Source organism: Oncorhynchus mykiss, chromosome 15 (assembly GCF_013265735.2).
Source record: "Oncorhynchus mykiss isolate Arlee chromosome 15, USDA_OmykA_1.1, whole genome shotgun sequence".
In the NCBI taxonomy this organism is placed as follows: Eukaryota; Metazoa; Chordata; class Actinopteri; order Salmoniformes; family Salmonidae; genus Oncorhynchus; species Oncorhynchus mykiss.
The window spans coordinates 65,020,979-65,044,551 of record NC_048579.1 but is presented as its reverse complement, the minus strand read 5'-3'; the positions used below and the strand labels follow the sequence as shown (position 1 = coordinate 65,044,551).

The 23,573-nt window shown below is 45.4% G+C and overlaps 1 protein-coding gene across 1 annotated transcript in view; it reads left to right on the top strand.

Annotated features, from left to right (window-relative positions):
* The window catches only part of LOC118938827 (voltage-dependent calcium channel subunit alpha-2/delta-4-like), a 37,239-nt gene extending 14,092 nt beyond the window's left edge, over positions 1-23,147 (top strand). Inside the window, exons 2-8 of the mRNA XM_036944969.1 lie at positions 10,317-10,387; positions 16,668-16,743; positions 18,004-18,056; positions 18,863-18,918; positions 19,129-19,146; positions 20,366-20,486; positions 22,947-23,147. Of these exons, the coding sequence (XP_036800864.1) occupies positions 10,353-10,387; positions 16,668-16,743; positions 18,004-18,056; positions 18,863-18,918; positions 19,129-19,146; positions 20,366-20,486; positions 22,947-23,073 (486 nt within the window). The 5' untranslated portion in view covers positions 10,317-10,352 and the 3' untranslated portion in view covers positions 23,074-23,147. The remainder of the gene's footprint in view (positions 1-10,316; positions 10,388-16,667; positions 16,744-18,003; positions 18,057-18,862; positions 18,919-19,128; positions 19,147-20,365; positions 20,487-22,946) is intronic.
* Positions 23,148-23,573: the final 426 nt, after the last annotated feature.

The following is a 23,573-nucleotide window of genomic DNA, read 5'->3' as shown; positions in this document are numbered from 1 at the left end:
TAGTGTATAACTGTAGTGTCCCAGTCCATAGTAGAATATAACTGTAGTGTCCCAGTCCATAGTAGTGTATAACTGTAGTGTATAACTGTAGTGTCCCAGTCCATGGTAGAATATAACTGTAGTGTCCCAGTCCATAGTAGTGTACAACTGTAGTGTATAACTGTAGTGTCCCAGTCCATAGTAGTGTATAACTGTAGTGTCCCAGTCCATAGTAGTGTATAACTGTAGTGTCCCAGTCCATAGTAGTGTATAACTGTAGTGTCCCAGTCCATAGTAGTGTATAACTGTAGTGTCCCAGTCCATAGTAGTGTATAACTGTAGTGTCCCAGTCCATAGTAGTGTACAACTGTAGTGTATAACTGTAGTGTCCCAGTCCATAGTAGTGTATAACTGTAGTGTATAACTGTAGTGTCCCAGTCCATGGTAGTGTACAACTGTAGTGTATAACTGTAGTGTCCCAGTCCATAGTAGTGTATAACTGTAGTGTCCCAGTCCATAGTAGTGTATAACTGTAGTGTCCCAGTCCATAGTAGTGTATGACTGTAGTGTCCCAGTTCATAGTAGTGTATAACTGTAGTGTCCCAGTCCATGGTAGTGTATAACTGTAGTGTCCCAGTCCATAGTAGTGTATAACTGTAGTGTCCCAGTCCATAGTAGTGTATAACTGTAGTGTCCCAGTCCATAGTAGTGTATAACTGTAGTGTCCCAGTCCATAGTAGTGTATAACTGTAGTGTCCCAGTCCATAGTAGTGTATAACTGTAGTGTCCCAGTCCATAGTAGTGTATAACTGTAGTGTCCCAGTCCATAGTAGTGTATAACTGTAGTGTCCCAGTCCATAGTAGTGTATAACTGTAGTGTCCCAGTCCATAGTAGTGTATAACTGTAGTGTCCCAGTCCATAGTAGTGTATAACTGTAGTGTCCCAGTCCATAGTAGTGTATAACTGTAGTGTATAACTGTAGTGTCCCAGTCCATAGTAGTGTATAATTGTAGTGTCCCAGTCCATAGTAGTGTATAACTGTAGTGTCCCAGTCCATAGTAGTGTATAACTGTAGTGTCCCAGTCCATAGTAGTGTACAACTGTAGTGTATAACTGTAGTGTCCCAGTCCATGGTAGTGTACAACTGTAGTGTATAACTGTAGTGTCCCAGTCCATGGTAGTGTATAACTGTAGTGTCCCAGTCCATGGTAGTGTACAACTGTAGTGTATAACTGTAGTGTCCCAGTCCATAGTAGTGTATGACTGTAGTGTCCCAGTCCATAGTAGTGTTTAACTGTAGTGTCCCAGTCCATAGTAGTGTATAACTGTAGTGTCCCAGTCCATAGTAGTGTATAACTGTAGTGTCCCAGTCCATAGTAGTGTATAACTGTAGTGTCCCAGTCCATAGTAGTGTATAACTGTAGTGTCCCAGTCCATAGTAGTGTATAACTGTAGTGTCCCAGTCCATAGTAGTGTATAACTGTAGTGTCCCAGTCCATAGTAGTGTATAACTGTAGTGTATAACTGTAGTTTCCCAGTCCATGGTAGTGTATAACTGTAGTGTCCCAGTCCATAGTAGAATATAACTGTAGTGTCCCAGTCCATAGTAGTGTATAACTGTAGTGTATAACTGTAGTGTCCCAGTCCATAGTAGAATATAACTGTAGTGTCCCAGTCCATGGTAGTGTATAACTGTAGTGTCCCAGTCCATAGTAGTGTATAACTGTAGTGTATAACTGTAGTGTCCCAGTCCATGGTAGAATATAACTGTAGTGTCCCAGTCCATAGTAGTGTATAACTGTAGTGTATAACTGTAGTGTCCCAGTCCATAGTAGAATATAACTGTAGTGTCCCAGTCCATAGTAGTGTATAACTGTAGTGTATAACTGTAGTGTCCCAGTCCATGGTAGAATATAACTGTAGTGTCCCAGTCCATAGTAGTGTACAACTGTAGTGTATAACTGTAGTGTCCCAGTCCATAGTAGTGTTTAACTGTAGTGTCCCAGTCCATAGTAGTGTATAACTGTAGTGTCCCAGTCCATAGTAGTGTATAACTGTAGTGTCCCAGTCCATAGTAGTGTATAACTGTTGTGTCCCAGTCCATGGTAGTGTACAACTGTAGTGTATAACTGTAGTGTCCCAGTCCATAGTAGTGTATGACTGTAGTGTCCCAGTCCATAGTAGTGTATAACTGTAGTGTCCCAGTCCATGGTAGTCTACAACTGTAGTGTATAACTGTAGTGTCCCAGTCCATAGTAGTGTATGACTGTAGTGTCCCAGTCCATAGTAGTGTATAACTGTAGTGTCCCAGTCCATAGTAGTGTATAACTGTAGTGTCCCAGTCCATAGTAGTGTATAACTGTAGTGTCCCAGTCCATAGTAGTGTATAACTGTAGTGTCCCAGTCCATAGTAGTGTATAACTGTAGAGTCCCAGTCCATAGTAGTGTATAACTGTAGTGTCCCAGTCCATAGTAGTGTATAACTGTAGTGTCCCAGTCCATAGTAGTGTATAACTGTAGTGTCCCAGTCCATAGTAGTGTATAACTGTAGTGTCCCAGTCCATAGTAGTGTATAACTGTAGTGTCCCAGTCCATAGTAGTGTATAACTGTAGTGTCCCAGTCCATGGTAGTGTATAACTGTAGTGTCCCAGTCCATAGTAGTGTATAACTGTAGTGTCCCAGTCCATAGTAGTGTATAACTGTAGTGTCCCATAAACAACAGCTGGAAGAAAGACCTTGTAGGAATTTAGGGTCTAATCTCTCCACTGTGACCGAGGGAAAACACACCACACACACACGCACACACACACACACACACACACACACACACCAGAGGCCCATTACACTGGGCTTGGCTCCTGACTAATTGTTTTGCTGTTTTTTATTGTCAGTGTATCGACGTAGAGGCTTCCAGGCTTCCAGGGCCGTGTTAGAATAGTGTTTATCTAGGAAACACCTTATCTATCCTCTCTGTAGACCAGATAGGTTGGATATTGTCTCCTTCAGTCCATGTAATATATTGCTCACCACATGCTCGTGTTGTAATCTGTGTGTGTGTGTGTGTGTGTGTGTGTGTGTGTGTGTGTGTGTGTGTGTGTGTGTGTGTGTGTGTGTGTGTGTGTGTGTAGGTGTGTGTGTGTGTGGGTGGTGCAGGAAAGCTTGGTGGGTAAAGCCAGCTGATCCTGTCAACACGAAACAGAGATGAGAAAACATGCTTGATCCCCTGTCCTACTTCCTGTCCCCTTCGGGCGGCACGATTTACAGATGGAACTGGTCCATTTACACAAGTGACAACACACCTCACTCAACTCAGCGCTTCCTAGTTCCATGCGTCAAACCATGTATCAAAGTTATTTCAGTGATATTAAAACCAGGGAAATCTGGAGAGTCCCCTACTGATTATAGTAAACTGTAAGTTTAATAACTTGTGACAGTAAATTAATAAGTAAGTTTATAAGCAATAGCGTGTTGCAAGTCTTACTGCACGATATGCATATCAATCAAACACGGTTTATTAAAAATAGACACTTACAAACAAATACAAGAACGTGTTTCAGTTTAATACAATATGCAAAAAAAAATAATACAAGATAAAGATTCATTAATAATGGCTGTTGTTGCGGAAAAGGCTTTCGACCCTCTTGAATGACCTTTTCTATTCAAAACTTTGGAAGCTTTCAACTGTACAGCTGAAATAATACATTTTATAATAAATATTCTACATTGTATATCCCCCTAAAGAAAAGATATCACAAATAATACATGATCTGATGAAATTGCTTTAGAAAGGGGCACAAGACAGGGATGTCCCCTCTCCCCCCTCCTGTTTTCACTGGAAATTGATCCGCTTGCAGAAAGAATTAGACAAGACCCAAACGTATACAGGCATCAGTATTGGTAAACATGAACATAAACCTAACTTATTTACAGATGATCTCCTGATATTCCTGACCAATGTTGAAAACTCAAAACATTTGACATCTCCCTATGTCTGAGAGGGGTTTGAACCTTGTATCAACTCGCTACCCAAGGCTTTTACCTGCTACATATACTGTAGTTAAATGCACCAGAGAGGAGCACTGGGCCCATGTTGAAGATGTGCTCATCCATCGGCAGAATCTCCTTGTGTCTATTTTCAAAGGATAAAGAACTGTTAAAAACCTCATAGTTAAGAACACAATATGGAAGAAAATTAAACGTGTTCTACAAGAACCAATATCCCTCCCTAGAACACCGGTGGAACAATCCTTGCATAGTTTTCCAGAAGTCTCTGATAAATTGGTCCACATGGAAAACTAAAGGTGTAACGGATGTGAAACGGCTAGCTTAGTTAGCGGTGGTGCTGAGGTAACGGATGTGAAACGGCTAGCTTAGTTAGCGGTGGTGCTGAGGTAACGGATGTGAAACGGCTAGCTTAGTTAGCGGTGGTGCTGAGGTAACGGATGTGAAACGGCTAGCTTAGTTAGCGGTGGTGCTGAGGTAACGGATGTGAAACGGCTAGCTTAGTTAGCGGTGGTGCTGAGGTAACGGATGTGAAACGGCTAGCTTAGTTAGCGGTGCGCGCTAAATAGCGTTTCAATCGGTGACGTCACTTGCTCTGAGACCTCGCGGCTTTTGTGGAGCGATGGGTAACGATGCTTCGTGGGTGACTGTTGTTGATGTGTGCAGAGGGTCCCTGGTTCGCGCCCGGGTATGGGCGAGGGCACGGTCTAAAGTTATACTGTTACAAAGGCATAGTAACTCTAAATGACTTGTTCATAGGAAATACTTTTATTTCCATGACAGCTTTAAAAAGCCATTTTGGATTAACCAATGTAAGATATGTTAAAATACGTGCACCTTAAAAGTTTTATACAGCATCACAAAATGTCCATTTAAAATCTTTAGGACATCAGCGCAATCTAGAGAGAATCCTATTTGAGTCAGAAAAGGTTTTTCATATGAAAGGTCAGCTAAACATAACCTTGCGGAGAGAGCCGATCCAACTGACAATCTCTTAGAAAAAAATAATCTAAACCATCGGAACCAAGACTTAAAATGAACTGATATTGGCACAAGATGGAGGGAATGTTGGAAGATCACTGGTGGAGCCACTGCAGCCTGGCGGCTGGCTGCCCCTCGGTCCAAACACACACACACACACACACACACCAAACACAAACCCACCAAACACAACATGAGTTATTCTCAGCTGAGGAGCAACGAGGCGTCCTAATCACAGCCCCTGGGAAACAGCTAGTTATTGTGTTGTCACTTTTCTGTCTGTGTCTTAAAATTAAAACTCTTTCAGTCTCCTAGTTGTATTGTGTCTATGCCTGTGGAACAGGGAGGAGGGGGGTTGTAATTGTAGCCAACTGTCTCAGTTCATATTTTATCAGTGTGGGGGCGGCAGGTAGCCCAGTTGCTAGAGTGTTGGGCCAGTAACCGAAAGGTTCCTGAGCCTGTCAATCTGCAAGGCACTTAACCCTAATTGTTCCACGGCCATCAATAGTGGCTGGCCGTGACCCCCCTCTCTGAGGGTGTCTCAGGTAGAGTGGGATTGTGCAGAAAACACATTTCCATTTAACCTCACACTGGACATGTGGAAAACAGGACAAATATGAGCCTATTTGAACTTGTGTTTGAGCAGTACTTCCTTAAAACTAAAATAGGTCACAGGAAACAGTCTATCCCCACATACCGAAATTGAAGCACCTCTGCGGGCACACACACACAAACACACACACACAGGCTCACACACACAGACACACACACACATACACACACACACAGAGACACAGAGAAACAGACACAGACTAAAATAGGTCACAGGAAACAGAGTCTATCCCCACACACCTAAATTGAAGCATGCGCAGGCACACACGCACGCACGCACACACACACACACACACACACACACAGACAGAGACACAAACTGTAGTGTAAAATGACATAAAATGATGAATGAACGTATGAGTGGGCTAACACAGTCTTTAGCTCAGTGGCTTGCACAGTCTTTAGCTCAGTGGGCTAACACAGTCTTTAGCTCAGTGGCCACCACAGTCTTTAGCTCAGTGGCTAACACAGTCTTTAGCTTAGTGGCTGATACAGTCTTTAGCTCAGTGGGCTAATAATTATTTAGCTCAGTGGCTAACACAGTCTTTAGATCAGTGGCTAACACAGTCTTTAGCTCAGTGGCTAACACAGTCTTTAGCTCAGTGGCTAACACAGTCTTTAGCTCAGTGGCCACCACAGTCTTTAGCTCAGTGGCTAACACAGTCTTTAGCTCAGTGGGCTAACACAGTCTTTAGCTCAGTGGCTAACACAGTCTTTAGCTCAGTGGGCTAACACAGTCTTTAGTTCAGTGGGCTAACACAGTCTTTAGCTCAGTGGGCTAACACAGTCTTTAGCTCAGTGGGCTAACACAGTCTTTAGTTCAGTGGGCTAACACAGTCTTTAGCTCAGTGGGCTAACACAGTCTTTAGTTCAGTGGGCTAACACAGTCTTTAGCTCAGTGGGCTAACACAGTTTTTAGTTCAGTGGGCTAACACAGTCTTGTGATACCCAGATGACCCAGATCAAACCCAATCAGTCACACTGGACATTACATCCCATGATAAACTGCCAGAGATATTACTTAGCAAAGAGGTCTCAATGAGTATAGGCTGCTCCTTTACGACTTTGTGAGTCCTTCAAATAAAATGTCCTAGTAAACTGAAAGCCATAGAACCCAACACAAATCCTCAGAGGTAGTAGAATAGTGGAACAGAGTCCACCGCAGGCTAGTAGAGGAGAGACGGCTACGGTCACTCAAACACTAGCTGTCCTCTCCACACCTTACCTCTACCTCTACCTCTACCCAGCTGATGAGCTGTCCTCTATACACCTCTACCTCTACCTCTACCTCTACCTCTACCCAGCTGATGAGCTGTCCTCTATACACCTAACCTCTACCTCTACCCAGCTGATGAGCTGTCCTCTATACACCTAACCTCTACCTCTACCTCTACCTCTACCTATTCCTCTACCTCTACCTCTACCTCTACCTCTACCTCTACCTATTCCTCTACCTCTACCTCTACCTCTACCTCTACCCAGCTGATGAGCTGTCCTCTATACACCTCTACCTCTACCTCTACCCAGCTGATGAGCTGTCCTCTATACACCTAACCTCTACCTCTACCTCTACCTCTACCTCTACCTCTACCTCTACCCAGCTGATGAGCTGTCCTCTATACACCTAACCTCTACCTCTACCTCTACCTCTACCTCTACCCAGCTGATGAGCTGTCCTCCATACACCTCTACCTCTACCTCTACCTCTACCCAGCTGATGAGCTGTCCTCTATACACCTCTACCTCTACCTCTACCCAGCTGATGAGCTGTCCTCTATACACCTCTACCTCTACCTCTACCCAGCTGATGAGCTGTCCTCTATACACCTAACCTCTACCTCTACCCAGCTGATGAGCTGTCCTCCATACACCTCTACCTCTACCTCTACCTCTACCCAGCTGATGAGCTGTCCTCTATACACCTCTACCTCTACCTCTACCCAGCTGATGAGCTGTCCTCTATGCACCTAACCTCTACCTCTACCTCTACCTCTACCTCTACCTCTACCTCTACCTCTACCCAGCTGATGAGCTGTCCTCTATACACCTAACCTCTACCTCTACCTCTACCTCTACCCAGCTGATGAGCTGTCCTCTATACACCTCTACCTCTACCTCTACCTCTACCCAGCTGATGAGCTGTCCTCTATACACCTAACCTCTACCTCTACCTCTACCCAGCTGATGAGCTGTCCTCTATACACCTAACCTCTACCTCTACCTCTACCCAGCTGATGAGCTGTCCTCTATACACCTAACCTCTACCTCTACCTCTACCCAGCTGATGAGCTGTCCTCTATACACCTAACCTCTACCTCTACCTATTCCTCTACCTCTACCTCTACCTCTACCCAGCTGATGAGCTGTCCTCCATACACCTCTACCTCTACCTCTACCTCTACCTCTACCTCTACCCAGCTGATGAGCTGTCCTCTATACACCTCTACCTCTACCTCTACCCAGCTGATGAGCTGTCCTCTATACACCTAACCTCTACCTCTACCTATTCCTCTACCTCTACCTCTACCTCTACCCAGCTGATGAGCTGTCCTCTATACACCTCTACCTCTACCTCTACCCAGCTGATGAGCTGTCCTCTATACACCTAACCTCTACCTCTACCTCTACCTCTACCTCTACCTCTACCCAGCTGATGAGCTGTCCTCTATACACCTAACCTCTACCTCTACCTCTACCTCTACCCAGCTGATGAGCTGTCCTCTATACACCTCTACCTCTACCTCTACCTCTACCCAGCTGATGAGCTGTCCTCTATACACCTAACCTCTACCTCTACCTCTACCCAGCTGATGAGCTGTCCTCTATACACCTAACCTCTACCTCTACCCAGCTGATGAGCTGTCCTCTATACACCTAACCTCTACCTCTACCTATTCCTCTACCTCTACCTCTACCCAGCTGATGAGCTGTCCTCCATACACCTAACCTCTACCTCTACCTCTACCTCTACCTCTACCCTGCTGATGAGCTGTCCTCTATACACCTAACCTCGACCTCTACCTCTACCTCTACCTCTACCCAGCTGATGAGCTGTCCTCTATACACCTAACCTCTACCTCTACCTCTACCTCTACCTCTACCCAGCTGATGAGCTGTCCTTTATACTCCTAACCTCTACCTCTACCTCTACCCAGCTGATGAGCTGTCCTCTATACACCTAACCTCTACCTCTACCTCTACCCAGCTGATGAGCTGTCCTCTATACACCTAACCTCTACCTCTACCTCTACCCAGCTGATGAGCTGTCCTCCATACACCTCTACCTCTACCTCTACCTCTACCCAGCTGATGAGCTGTCCTCTATACACCTAACCTCTACCTCTACCCTGAGCACTGCAATACAGTACAGGTGACAGGTGACATGCCAGTGAGAAATCAACCACTCAACCAAGCAAAACAGTACAAAACAGCCTGGCTGGATTAAAATGAATAATTGAACTTGTACGGTGGACTAGATGGGAACTTCACTGGAGGAGAAGTGGAGAGAGAGAGGGAGAGGTAGAGAGAGGGAGAGGTAGAGAGAGGGAGGGAGAGGTAGAGAGAGAGGGAGAGGTAGAGGAGAAGGAGAGGTAGAGAGAGAGGGAGAGGTAGAGAGAGAGGGAGAGGTGGAGAGAGAGGGAGAGGTAGAGAGAGAGGGAGAGGTGGAGAGAGAGAGGGAGAGGGAGAGGTAGAGAGAGAGGGAGAGGTAGAGAGAGAGGGAGAGGAGAAGGAAGAGGGGAATGGGGGAAAGATGTTTGTCGTTTTCCACTTTGCCAAATGAGGTGAAAGGACAACTTCCTATGACTGGAGGGAGGGAGGGAGGGAGGGAGGGAGGGAGGGAGGGAGGGAGGGAGGGAGGGAGGGAGGGAGGGAGGGAGGGAGGGAGGGAGGGAGGGAGGGAGGGAGGGAGGATATAAACCACTGTTTATAAACCACAGATGAGGATTATAGTAAATGTGGTAGTGTATTATATAATGTGGTAGTGTATTATATAATGTGGTAGTGTATGTGTACTATATAATGTGATAGTGTATTATATAATGTGATAGTGTATGTGTGCTATATAATGTGGTAGTGTACTATATAATGTGATAGTGTATTATATAATGTGGTAGTTAGTGTATAATGTGGTAGTGTATTATATAATGTGGTAGTTAGTGTATAATGTGGTAGTGTATTATATAATGTGGTAGTGTATTATATAATGTGATAGTGTATTATATAATGTGGTAGTTAGTGTATAATGTGGTAGTGTATTTAATAATGTGGTAGTTAGTGTATAATGTGGTAGTGTATTATATAATGTGGTAGTGTATTATATAATGTGGTAGTGTATTATATAATGTGGTAGTTAGTGTATAATGTGGTAGTGTATTATATAATGTGATAGTGTATTATATAATGTGATAGTGTATTATATCATGTGGTAGTGTCTTATATAATGTGGTAGTGTATTATATAATGTGGTAGTTAGTGTATAATGTGGTAGTGTATTATATAATGTGGTAGTGTATTATATAATGTGATAGTGTATTATATAATGTGGTAGTGTATTATATAATGTGGTAGTTAGTGTATAATGTGGTAGTGTATTATATAATGTGATAGTGTATTATATCATGTGGTAGTGTCTTATATAATGTGGTAGTGTATTATATAATGTGATAGTGTATTATATAATGTGGTAGTGTATTATATAATATGGTAGTATATTATATAATGTGATCGGTCTGTCTCTAGGTGGGGAGGTTCTTTGGAGAAGTTGACGGCTCAGTGATGGCACGCCTTATCAAGATGGGCATGTTCAAAAGGTAAGACAATAGTCTTCTACTGTTCTATATCTCATGATAACACCTTTAACTGTTCTATATCTCATGATAACACCTTTAACTGTTCTATATCTCATGATAATACCTTTAACTGTTCTATATCTCATGATAACACCTTTAACTATTCTATATCTCATGATAATACCTTTAACTGTTCTATATCTCTCTCATGATAATACCTTTAACTGTTCTATATGTCATGATAATACCTTTAACTGTTCTATATCTCATGATAATACCTTTAACTGTTCTATATCTCATGATAATACCTTTAACTGTTCTATATCTCATGATAATACCTTTAACTGTTCTATATGTCATGATAACACCTTTAATTGTTCTATATCTCATGATAATGTTACGGTGCGTGAATGAGGACCCAAAAGCGAATTAACTTAAACAGAGCTTCTTTAATTACCAAACATAGGTAGGCTCAGACGGACCGGCAGATTCCGACAGGACAAGACAAGGTTACAGCAAACATGACGACAGTCTGGTTCAGGCATGAAACACAACAAATAAGAATCCGACAAGGACAGGAGCAGAAACAGAGAGAGATATAGGGACCTAATCAGAGGGAAAAAGGGAACAGGTGGGAAAAGGGGTGACGAGGTGGTTAGGAGGAGACAAGGCACAGCTGGGGGAAAGAGGGGGAGAAAAGGTAACCTAACAACGACCAGCAGAGGGAGACAGGGTGAAGGGAAAGGACAGAGACAAGACACAACATGACAGTACATGACAGTACCCCCCCACTCACCGAGCGCCTCCTGGCGCACTCGAGGAGGAAACCTGGCGGCAACGGAGGAAATCCTCGATCAGCGCACGGTCCAGCACGTCCCGAGAGGGAACCCAACTCCTCTCCTCAGGACCATACCCCTCCCAATCTACGAGGTACTGGTGACCACGGCCCCGAGGACGCATGTCCAAAATTCTACGGACCCTGTAGATGGGTGCGCCCTCGACAAGGATGGGGGGGGGGGGGAAGACGAGCGGGGGCGCGAAGGACGGGCTTGATGCAGGAGACATGGAAGACCGGGTGGACGCGACGAAGGTATCGCGGAAGAAGAAGTCGAACTGCGACAGGATTAATGACCCGAGAAATACGGAACGGACCAATGAACCGCGGGGTCAACTTGCGAGAAGCCGTCTTAAGGGGAAGGTTCTGAGTGGAGAGCCAAACTCTCTGACCGCGACAATATCTAGGACTCTTAGTTCTACGCTTATTAGCAGCCCTCACAGTCTGCGTCCTATAACGGCAAAGTGCAGACCTGACCCTCTTCCAGGTGCGCTCGCAACGTTGGACAAAAGCCTGAGCGGAGGGGACGCTGGACTCGGCGAACTGAGATGAGAACAGCGGAGGCTGGTACCCGAGGCTACTCTGAAAAGGAGATAGCCCGGTCGCAGACGAAGGAAGCGAGTTGTGGGCGTATTCTGCCCAGGGGAGCTGTTCTGACCAAGACGCAGGGTTGCGAAAAGAAAGACTGCGTAAGATGCGACCAATAGTCTGATTGGCCCGTTCTGCTTGACCGTTAGACTGGGGGTGAAAGCCGGAAGAGAGACTGACGGAAGCCCCAATCAAACGGCAAAACTCCCTCCAAAATTGAGACGTGAATTGCGGACCTCTGTCCGAAACGACGTCTGACGGAAGGCCATGAATTCTGAAAACATTCTCGATGATGATTTGTGCCGTCTCTTTAGCAGAAGGAAGCTTAGCAAGGGGAATGAAATGAGCCGCCTTAGAGAACCTATCGACAACCGTAAGAATAACAGTCTTCCCCGCTGACGAAGGCAGTCCGGTGACAAAATCTAAGGCGATGTGAGACCACGGTCGAGAGGGAATAGGAAGCGGCCTGAGACGGCCGGCAGGAGGAGAGTTACCGGACTTAGTCTGCGCGCAGACCGAACAAGCAGCCACGAAACGACGCGTGTCATGCTCCCGGGTGGGCCACCAAAAACGCTGGCGAATGGAAGCAAGCGTACCCCGAACGCCAGGGTGGCCGGCTAACTTGGCAGAGTGAGCCCACTGAAGAACGGCCAGACGAGTAGGAACGGGAACGAAAAGAAGGTTCCTAGGACAAGCGCGCGGCGACGGAGTGTGAGTGAGCGCTTGCTTTACCTGCCTCTCAATTCCCCAGACAGTCAACCCGACAACACGCCCCTCAGGGAGAATCCCCTCGGGGTCAGTGGAGGCTACTGAAGAACTGAAGAGACGAGACAAAGCATCAGGCTTGGTGTTCTTAGAGCCCGGACGATAAGAAATCACGAACTCGAAACGAGCGAAAAACAGCGCCCAACGCGCCTGACGCGCATTAAGTCGTTTGGCAGAACGGATGTACTCAAGGTTCCTATGGTCAGTCCAAACGACAAAAGGAACGGTCGCCCCCTCCAACCACTGTCGCCATTCGCCTAGGGCTAACCGGATGGCGAGCAGTTCGCGGTTACCCACATCATAGTTACGTTCCGACGGCGACAGGCGATGAGAAAAATACGCGCATGGGTGGACCTTGTCGTCAGAGAGGGAGCGCTGAGAAAGAATGGCTCCCACGCCCACCTCTGACGCGTCAACCTCGACAACGAACTGTCTAGAGACGTCAGGTGTAACAAGGATAGGAGCGGATGTAAAACGATTCTTGAGGAGATCAAAAGCTCCCTGGGCGGAAACGGACCACTTAAAGCACGTCTTGACAGAAGTAAGGGCTGTGAGAGGAGCTGCCACCTGACCGAAATTACGGATGAAACGACGATAGAAGTTCGCGAAGCCGAGAAAGCGCTGCAGCTCGACGCGTGACTTAGGGACGGGCCAATCAATGACAGCTTGGACCTTAGCGGGATCCATCTTAATGCCTTCAGCGGAAATAACAGAACCGAGAAATGTGACGGAGGAGGCATGAAAAGTGCACTTCTCAGCCTTCACAAAAAGACAATTCTCTAAAAGGCGCTGGAGGACACGTCGAACGTGCTGAACATGAATCTGGAGTGACGGTGAAAAAATCAGGATATCGTCAAGGTAAACGAAAACAAAGATGTTCAGCATGTCTCTCAGGACATCATTGACTAATGCCTGAAAGACAGCTGGAGCGTTAGCGAGGCCGAAAGGAAGAACCCGGTATTCAAAGTGCCCTAACGGAGTGTTAAACGCCGTCTTCCACTCGTCCCCCTCCCTGATGCGCACGAGATGGTAAGCGTTACGAAGGTCCAACTTAGTGAAAAACCTGGCTCCCTGCAGGATCTCGAAGGCTGAAGACATAAGAGGAAGCGGATAACGATTCTTCACTGTTATGTCATTCAGCCCTCGATAATCTATGCAGGGGCGCAGAGACCCGTCCTTCTTCTTGACAAAAAAAAACCCCGCTCCGGCGGGAGAGGAGGAGGGGACTATGGTACCGGCGTCAAGAGCTACAGACAAATAATCTTCGAGAGCCTTACGTTCGGGAGCCGACAGAGAGTATAGTCTACCCCGGGGGGGGGTGGTTCCCGGAAGGAGATCAATACTACAATCATACGACCGGTGTGGAGGAAGAGAGGTGGCCCTGGACCGACTGAACACCGTGCGCAGATCGTGATATTCCTCCGGCACCCCTGTCAAATCACCAGGCTCCTCCTGTGAAGAAGAGACAGAGGAAACAGGAGGGATAGCAGACATTAAACATTTCACATGACAAGAGACGTTCCAGGAGAGGATAGAATTACTAGACCAATTAATGGAAGGATTATGACAAACTAGCCAGGGATGGCCCAAAACAACAGGTGTAAAAGGTGAACGAAAAATTAAAAAAGAAATGGTTTCACTATGATTACCAGAAACAGTGAGGGTTAAAGGTAGCGTCTCACGCTGAATCCTGGGGAAAGAACTACCATCCAGGGCGAACAAGGCCGTGGGCTCCTTTAACTGTCTGAGAGGAATGTCATGTTCCCGAGCCCAGGTCTCGTCCATAAAACAGCCCTCCGCCCCAGAGTCTATTAAGGCACTGCAGGAAGCTGACGAACCGGTCCAGCGTAGATGGACCGACAAGGTAGTGCAGGATCTTGAAGGAGAGACAGGAGTAGTAGCGCTCACCAGTAGCCCTCCGCTTACTGATGAGCTCTGGCCTTTTACTGGACATGAAGTGACAAAATGACCAGCGGAACCGCAATAGAGACAGAGGCGGTTGGTGATTCTCCGTTCCCTCTCCTTAGTCGAGATGCGGATACCTCCCAGCTGCATGGGCTCAGCACCCGAGCCGGCAGAGGAAGATGGTAGTGATGCGGAGAGGGGGGCAACGGAGAACGCGAGCTCCTTTCCACGAGCTCGGTGACGAAGATCAACCCGTCGCTCAATGCGAATAGCGAGTTCAATCAAGGAATCCACGCTGGAAGGAACCTCCCGGGAGAGAATCTCATCCTTTACCTCTGCGCGGAGACCCTCCAGAAAACGAGCGAGCAAAGCCGGCTCGTTCCAGCCACTGGAGGCAGCAAGAGTGCGAAACTCAATAGAGTAGTCTGTTATGGATCGATTACCTTGACATAGGGAAGACAGGGCCCTGGAAGCCTCCTCCCCAAAAACAGATCGATCAAAAACCCGTATCATCTCCTCCTTAAAGTCCTGATACTGGTTAGTACACTCAGCCCTTGCCTCCCAGATTGCCGTGCCCCACTCACGAGCCCGTCCAATAAGGAGAGATATGACGTAGGCGACACGAGCAGTGCTCCTGGAGAAAGTGTAGGGCTGGAGAGAAAACACAATATCACACTGGGTGAGGAACGAGCGGCATTCAGTGGGCTCCCCAGAGTAACACGGCGGGTTATTGATTCTGGGCTCCGGAGATTCGAAAGCCCTGGAAGTGGCCGGTGGATCGAGGCGGAGATGGTGAACCTGTTCTGTGAGGTTGGAGACTTGGGTGGCCAGGGTCTCAACGGCAGGTCGAGCAGCAGACAATTCCTGCTCGTGTCTGCCTAGCATCGCTCCCTGGATCCCGACGGCTGAGTGGAGAGGATCCGAAGTCGCTGGGTCCATTCTTGGTCGGATTCTTCTGTTACGGTGCGTGAATGAGGACCCAAAAGCGAATTAACTTAAACAGAGCTTCTTTAATTACCAAACATAGGTAGGCTCAGACGGACCGGCAGATTCCGACAGGACAAGACAAGGTTACAGCAAACATGACGACAGTCTGGTTCAGGCATGAAACACAACAAACAAGAATCCGACAAGGACAGGAGCAGAAACAGAGAGAGATATAGGGACCTAATCAGAGGGAAAAAGGGAACAGGTGGGAAAAGGGGTGACGAGGTGGTTAGGAGGAGACAAGGCACAGCTGGGGGAAAGAGGGGGAGAAAAGGTAACCTAACAACGACCAGCAGAGGGAGACAGGGTGAAGGGAAAGGACAGAGACAAGACACAACATGACAGTACATGACAGATAATACCTTTAACTGTTCTATATCTCATGATAATACCTTTAACTGTTCTATATCTCATGATAATACCTTTAACTATTCTATATCTCATGATAACACCTTTAACTGTTCTATATCTCATGATAATACCTTTAACTGTTCTATATCTCATGATAACACCTTTAACTATTCTATATCTCATGATAATACCTTTAACTGTTCTATATCTCATGATAATACCTTTAACTGTTCTATATCTCTCTCATGATAATACCTTTAATTGTTCTATATGTCATGATAATACCTTTAACTGTTCTATATCTCATGATAATACCTTTAACTATTCTATATCTCATGATAATACCTTTAACTGTTCTATATCTCTCTCATGATAATACCTTTAACTGTTCTATATGTCATGATAATACCTTTAACTGTTCTATATCTCATGATAATACCTTTAACTGTTCTATATCTCTCTCATGATAATACCTTTAACTATTCTATATCTCATGATAATACCTTTAACTATTCTATATCTCATGATAATACCTTTAACTATTCTATATCTCATGATAATACCTTTAACTATTCTATATCTGCGTGTGGTTATTAGTGTAACATACCATACTGTGTGTCATCACAGGGTTAGCCCTTTGATTTGATTGGCTGGGTCGGGTTTCTCTTACATCTACTCTACACCCTATTCCCTTCATAGTGCACTACTTTTGACCAGGGCCCATAGGCAGTAGGGTGACATTGGGGACATCCCCATCTCTTTCATCATCTATCTATAACAGTTCAAAGAAATGTGAGTGCTTGATTTTAGAGGACATTACGCAAACCTGTTTCTGTGCGTCTCTCTCTCTGTGTGTGTGTGTGTCTTCAGGGTATCTCTGTACGACTATCAGGCCATGTGTAAGATGGGAGGACATTCTGCCAGCAGCGCCAGACCCCTTCTTAGTGTGAGTAAACATGTAAACAACAGTCTCTGTGTGTGTTCATGGATGTGTGTGTGTTTGTCTGAATACTGTATGTGTGTGTGTGTGTGTTTGTCTGAATACTGTATGTGTGTGTGTGTTTGTCTGAATATTGTGTGTGTGTGTGTGTGTGTGTGTGTGTGTGTGTGTGTGTGTGTGTGTGTGTGTGTTTGTCTGAATACTGTATGTATGTGTGTGTTTGTCTGAATACTGTATTTATGTGTGTGTGTGTGTGTGTGTGTGTGTGTGTGTGTGTGTGTGTGTGTGTGTGTGTGTGTGTGTGTGTGTGTGTGTGTGTGTGTGTGTGTGTGTTTGTCTGAATACTGTATGTGTTTTTTAGGGTATCTGTACTTTACTATATCTGTACTTTACTACATTCCTAAAGAAAATAGTGTATTTTTTACTCCATACATTTTCCCTGACACCCAAAAGTACTAGTTACATGTTGAATGCTTAGCAGGACAGGAAGATGTCCAATTCAAGAGAACATCCCTGGTCATCCCCACTGCCTCTGATCTGCTCACTAAACACAAACTCTTCCCTTGTAAATGTTGGACTGTGCCAATGGCTCTCTGTTAGAAAATAAATGTCTGGTTTGCTTAATATAATACATTTGAAATGATTTAGACTTTTACTGTTGATACTTAAGTATATATTTTTAGCTATTAGATTTCCACCACTGATTACTGATCTGGTAGGAGATGCTGTGGGTGTGAATTGATGCCTAGTGTCAGTGATTTGAAAAGAGAGGTTATTCACAGCAGACGTCTCATCCCTCAGCACTGAATCCACTTCCCCTCTCTTGTTTCTCTGAGAGTCATTCTGTGTTGTGTATCTTTCTTTTTCGCATATGTGTGGCTGCATGCTCATTGGAAGTCTAGACTGGGTCAATGTGAAGCACTTTGTGACAAATGTTTCTCTCTCTCTCTCTCTCTCTCTCTCTCTCTCTCTCTCTCTCTCTCTCTCTCTCGCTCTCTCTCTCTATCTCTATATTACTATCTCTCTCTCTCTTTCTCTCTCTCTCTCTCTCTCTCTCTCTCTCTCTCTCTCGCTCTCTCTCTCGCTCTCTCTCTCTCTCTCTCGCTCTCTCTCTCTCTCTCTCTCTCTCTCTCTCTCTCTCTCTCTCTCTCTCTCTCTCTCTCTCTCTCTCTCTCGCTCTCTTTCTTCATTATTTTCTTGATCTATCTCTATATTGCTCTCCCTCTCTCCCTCCCCCCCCTCTCTCTCTCTCTCTCCTCTCTACAGCCCTTCTATGGTCTGGCGGCTGCTCTAAAGTGGTTCCTCACCAACTTCCTGCTGTAAGTGTGTCAGAGAGATCAGAGGTCGTTGGCTGCTGGTAGCTAGTTAATTCTCAAGAGCCATTACAATTTACTCTCACCTGTTCTGTATGTATGGCTCTCTCTCTCTCTTCTCTCCTTCTGTCCTTCGCTCCTTCTCTCCTTCACTCCTTCTCTCCCTTACTCCATCACTCCTTCTCTTCCTCCCTCCATCTCTCTTTCACTCCTTCTCTCCCTCTCTCCATCACTACTTCTCTCCCTCTCTCCATCACTCCTTCTCTCCCTCTCTCCATCACTCCTTCCCTCCCTCTCTCCATCACTCCTTCTCTTCCTCTCTCCATCACACCTTCTCTTCCTCTCTCCATCACTCCTTCTCTCCCTCTCTCCCTCTATCTCATCACTCCTTCTCTTCCTCTCTCCATCACTCCTTCCCTCCCTCTCTCCATCACTCCTTCCCTCCCTTTCTCCATCACTCCTTCCCTCCCTCTTTCCATCACTCCTTCCCTCCCTCTCTCCATCACTCCTCTTCCTCTCTCCATCACTCCTTCTCTTCCTCTCTCCATCACTCCTTCTCTCCCTCTCTCCCTCTATCTCATCACTCCTTCTCTCTCTCTCTCCTTCACTCCTTCTCTCCCTCTCTCATTCTCTCCATCACTCCCTCTATCCCTCTCTCCACTCCTTCTCTCCCTCTCTCCACTCCTTCTCTCCCTCTATCTCATCACTCCTTCTCCCTCTCTCCACTCCTTCTCCCTCTATCCACTCCTTCTCTCCCTCTCTCTCGCGTTCTCTTTCACTCATCTTCTTTCTTTCTCCTTCCCTCTCTGTAGGTTTTTACTGGAGTTCAACATCTGTGGTCTCTGGCACTCTGACCGCTTTGCTGAAGGTAACACAGTCCAGTAAAGAGCATTCATTCCTATTCATCTCATTCAGCTTCCGTGTGTTGTGTTGCACTGTTTGGCTTCAATGTCCCAATCTGTGTCTCTCATGTTGTCTCCTGTCCTGACCACACTTACCCATGTCTCTATCACCATCATCAATATCATCCTCATCATCACCTGTCAATCATTCTCACCACCTCATTCCTCCCACCCAGCCAAGCCTGGCTTCAAAGGTACAGATTAAACCTATTGGGTGTGTGTGTGGGTGGGTGGGTGTGTGTGTGGGGGGGTGTGTGTGTGTGTGTGGGTCGGGGTGGAGGTGTGTGTGTGTGTGTGTGTGTGTGTGTGTGTGTGTGTGTGTGTGTGTGTGTGTGTGTGTGTGTGTGTGTGTGTGTGTGTGTGTGTGTGTGTGTGTGTGTGTGTGTGTGTGTGTGTGTGTGTGTGTGTGTGTGGCAACAGACGATCAGAGGATGTACTGTATCTATCTCATCTATATAATCTATTTAAAGTTGATCAGGGTCAGATAAATTCACAGTAATGACAGCTAGTAAATAATTCAAGAGTCTGACATCTTGAAAGTGTATCCTTGTCCACAGTCATTAAGATGTCCACCTCCATGAGTTGGTATGCTGTTATGACAGCTGTAATATACACAGACTCTATCATCACTTATTAGAACAATCTATCTGTTATAAACTCTGTTCCAGTCCCATGCAGTGACGACTGCCTGGTATCTCTGCATGGAAATACACTGTGGTCTGGTCCAAAACACGGCCCAGTCCTTTCCCTTATCTCCTAGTCCTTTCCCTTAGCTCCTAGTCCTTTCCCTTAGCTCCTAGTTCTTTCTCTTAGCTCCTAGTCCTTTCCCTTAGCTCCTAGTCCTTTCTCTTAGCTCCTAGTCCTTTCCCTTAGCTCCTAGTCCTTTCCCTTAGCTCCTAGTCCTTTCCCTTAGCTCCTAGTCCTTTCCCTTAGCTCCTAGTCCTTTCCCTTAGCTCCTAGTCCTTCAGTGTTTGTCATTGTAAACGAACCAACAAGGTGTATGGGCTGGATGGAGTTCGGAGAAGGGGTTAAGGGTTGCTTGCGACTCATGTTGGGCTCCCGAGTGGCTCAGTGGTCTAAGACACTGCATCTCAGTACAAGAAGTGTCACTGTAGTCCCTGGTTCGAATCCAGGCTGTATCACATCCGGCCGTGATTCTCATAGGGTTGGTGCACAATTGGCCCAGCGCCCGGGGTGGGCCGTCGTTGTAAATAATAATTTGTTCTTAACTGACTTGTCTAGTTAAATAAAGGTTACATTTTATTTTTTTTAACATAATGATGTTCGTCATACAATGTCCTATCCCATAAGGGATTAGGACTGGAGGTGTGTACGTTAGTGTGAGTGATGGTGATTGGCTCTCCATCACTCACGTTAGTATGAGTGATGGTGATTGGTTGTCACTGTCCCCAGCGTCGGCCCAGAAGAAGAAGGGAGACATCCTGCAGCCGTGTGACACAGAGTACCCCAGCTTTGTCTACGAGCCCTCCATCAAGGAGACCAACAGCCTCATTAAGTGTGGACGCTGTCAGAAGTAAGAACACACACACGGCCATGCACACACACACACTTTTTCTGTCATTTTAAAAAAAGTTAACAACATAATTTATACAAATGACAAAAGCATGAAAATATATTTTATATAAGCAAGACAATCATACAAATTCCAGAAGCTACAGCTATAGCTTCTTTATATAAATCCCACAGCTTGAGTCACACAGTCTCAGTCCTCTGAAATCTCTCTTAGAGTAAATCACTTCCTGATTATTTTTTTTCTGAGATTATCTTCTGTCTCTGCGTATCAGCTCTTTATCTCTCCACCTCCATGTATCTGTCATCCCATCCATACCCATGACTCCTGTCTCTTCTGACAGGCAGCCACTAGTCTGAAGATGAGGGAGGGAGGGAGGGAGGGAGAGGGGTAGAGAGAGAGAGGGGTAGAGAGAGAGGGGTAGAGAGAGAGAGAGAGAGAGAGAGAGAGAGGGGTAGAGAGAGAGAGAGAGAGAGAGAGAGAGAGAGAGAGAGAGATGTTTCTGTTGAGGGGTTTAGCAAAGGTCATCTCAATTTCATCTAAATGGGGAACAGCGGTTTGAGGTGTTCCAGCGCCCCCATCTGGTGGAAATGGGATATAACAAAAATAATGAGTGTCTAATGAAAGGGGAAGGGGGATTCCTAGTCAAGTTGTAAAAAAAAAAAAAAAAAAACACTCTTCACATCATGGAATGACATTGTAGTGAGATGTGTGTGAATCAAAATGAATATACCCTGTATATACTATCGTACACAAACTCTATGTTTATCCAGAGATTACACATTCATTTAGGATCTTAGATTAATCCATAGATTAAAGTCCCGACCAGACAATAGAATGGTGGAAGTGTGTATCCGTTCATACCACTAAAACTGTTCAATGAACACTAGGTGTTTCATCGTGTTTGTTTGTAATATAGTGTGTGTTACAGTTACTAGATACCTGTCCAAAATTGTAATCAATAATGACATTTCTGGATTACACAAACTCAGTCATGTAATCTGATTACTTTTGGATTACTGTCCCTTTAAGAGGAATTACAAGAAGACCAAAAGGATCCATCAAATGCATTTGGTGTGTCGTCATAGTGGTCTCTGATTGGTGGTCATCATTTGGTGTGTCATCATAGTGGTCTCTGATTGGTGGTCATCATTTGGTGTGTCATCACAGTGGTCTCTGATTGGTGGTCATCATTTAGTGTGTCATCATAGTGGTCTCTGATTGGTGGTTATCATTCGGTGTGTCATCATAGTGGTCTCTGACTGGTGGTCATCATTTGGTGTGTCATCATAGTGGTCTCTGATTGGTGGTCTGTCTGTCTGTCTGTCTGTCTGTCTGTCTGTCTGTCTGTCTGTCTGTCTGTCTGTTACCTCTCTCTCTCTTTACCTCTCTCTCTCTCTGTCGCTCTACCTCTCTCTCAATTCAATTCAATTCAATTCAAGGGCTTTATTGGCATGGGAAACATGTGTTAACATTGCCAAAGCAAGTGAGGTAGACGACATACAAAGTGAATATATAAAGTGAAAAACAACAAAAATTAACAGTAAACATTACACATACAGAGGTTTCAAAACAATAAAGACATTACAAATGTCATATTATATATATATATATATACAGTGTTTTAACAATGTACAAATAGTTGAAGTACACAAGGGAAAATAAATAAGCATAAATATGGGTTGTATTTACAATGGTGTTTGTTCTTCACTGGTTGCCCTTTTCTTGTGGCAACAGGTCACACATCTTGCTGCTGTGATGTCACACTGTGGAATTTCACACAGTAGATATGGGAGTTTATCAAAATTAGATTTGTTTTCGAATTCTTTGTGGATCTGTATAATCTGAGGGAAATATGTATCTCTAATATGGTCATTCGTTAGACAGGAGGTTAGGAAGTCTAGCTCAGTTTTCACCTCATTTTATGGGCAGTGTGCACATAGCCTGTCTTCTCTTGAGAGCCATGTCTGCCTATGGCGGCCTTTCTCAATAGCAAGGCTATGCTCACTAAGTCTGTACATAGTCAAAGCTTTCCTTAAGTTTGGGTCAGTCACAGTGGTCAGGTATTCTGCCACTGTGTACTCTCTGTTTAGGGCCAAATAGCATTCTAGTTTGCTCTGTTTTTTTGTTAATTCTTTCCAATGTGTCAAGTAATTATCTTTTTGTTTTCTCATTATTTGGTTGGGTCTAATTGTGCTGTTGTCCTGGGGCTCTGTGGGGTGTGTTTGTGTTTGTGAACAGATCCCCAGGACCTCTCTCTCTCTCTACCTCTCTCTCTCTCTCTCTCTTGTTCTCTCTCTACCCCTCTCTCTATCGCTCTCTCTCTCTCTCTCTCTCTCTCTCTCTCTCTCTCTCTACCCCTCTCTCTCTCTGCCTCTCTCTCTACCTCTCTCTCTCTCTCTCTCTCTCTCTCTATCTCTGTGTCTGTGTCTTAACTGTTCTGTGTGTGTGTGTGTGTTCCAGGATGTTTGTAACCCAGGCTGTCCCTGACAGTAACCTGCTGATGTTGGTGGTACAGGCAGACTGTGACTGTTCCCGTCAGTACCCCGCTATCACCATGGAACCCAAGGAAGTGAAATATATCCTTTAACATGAAGAGCTATCTTACTGGTTCACTCTCTCTGACACAGACAGTGATTGATATAATTATAATGGTGTTGTGGAAATGGGATTTGATATCTATGAATAAGCAGTTCATTAGTCATGTATCAGACAAATCACTTCTCTTATTATATTTATTTCAGACATCGTTCATTTCAACCAGTTATGAATTGCTGTTTTACGCTGTGGGGAGCAGTATCTTCCTAAACTCTCCTCATAGATGACCTGCAGGGTCATAGCCGAGCATTCAGATGTTGAAATAGCAGGTGTTGGAGGGAGGGAGGGAGGGAGGGAGGGAGGGAGGGAGGGAGGGAGGGAGGGAGGGAGGGAGGGGGGGAGGGAGGGAAGGAAGGAAGAAGAGAGAGGGAGAGAAGAAGAGAGAGGGAGAGAAGAAGATGGAGGGAGAGAAGAAGAGAGGGAGAGAGAGGACAAGAGAGCGAGGACAGGAGAGTGAGAGAGTGAGAGAGTGAGAGAGTGAGAGAGTGTGAG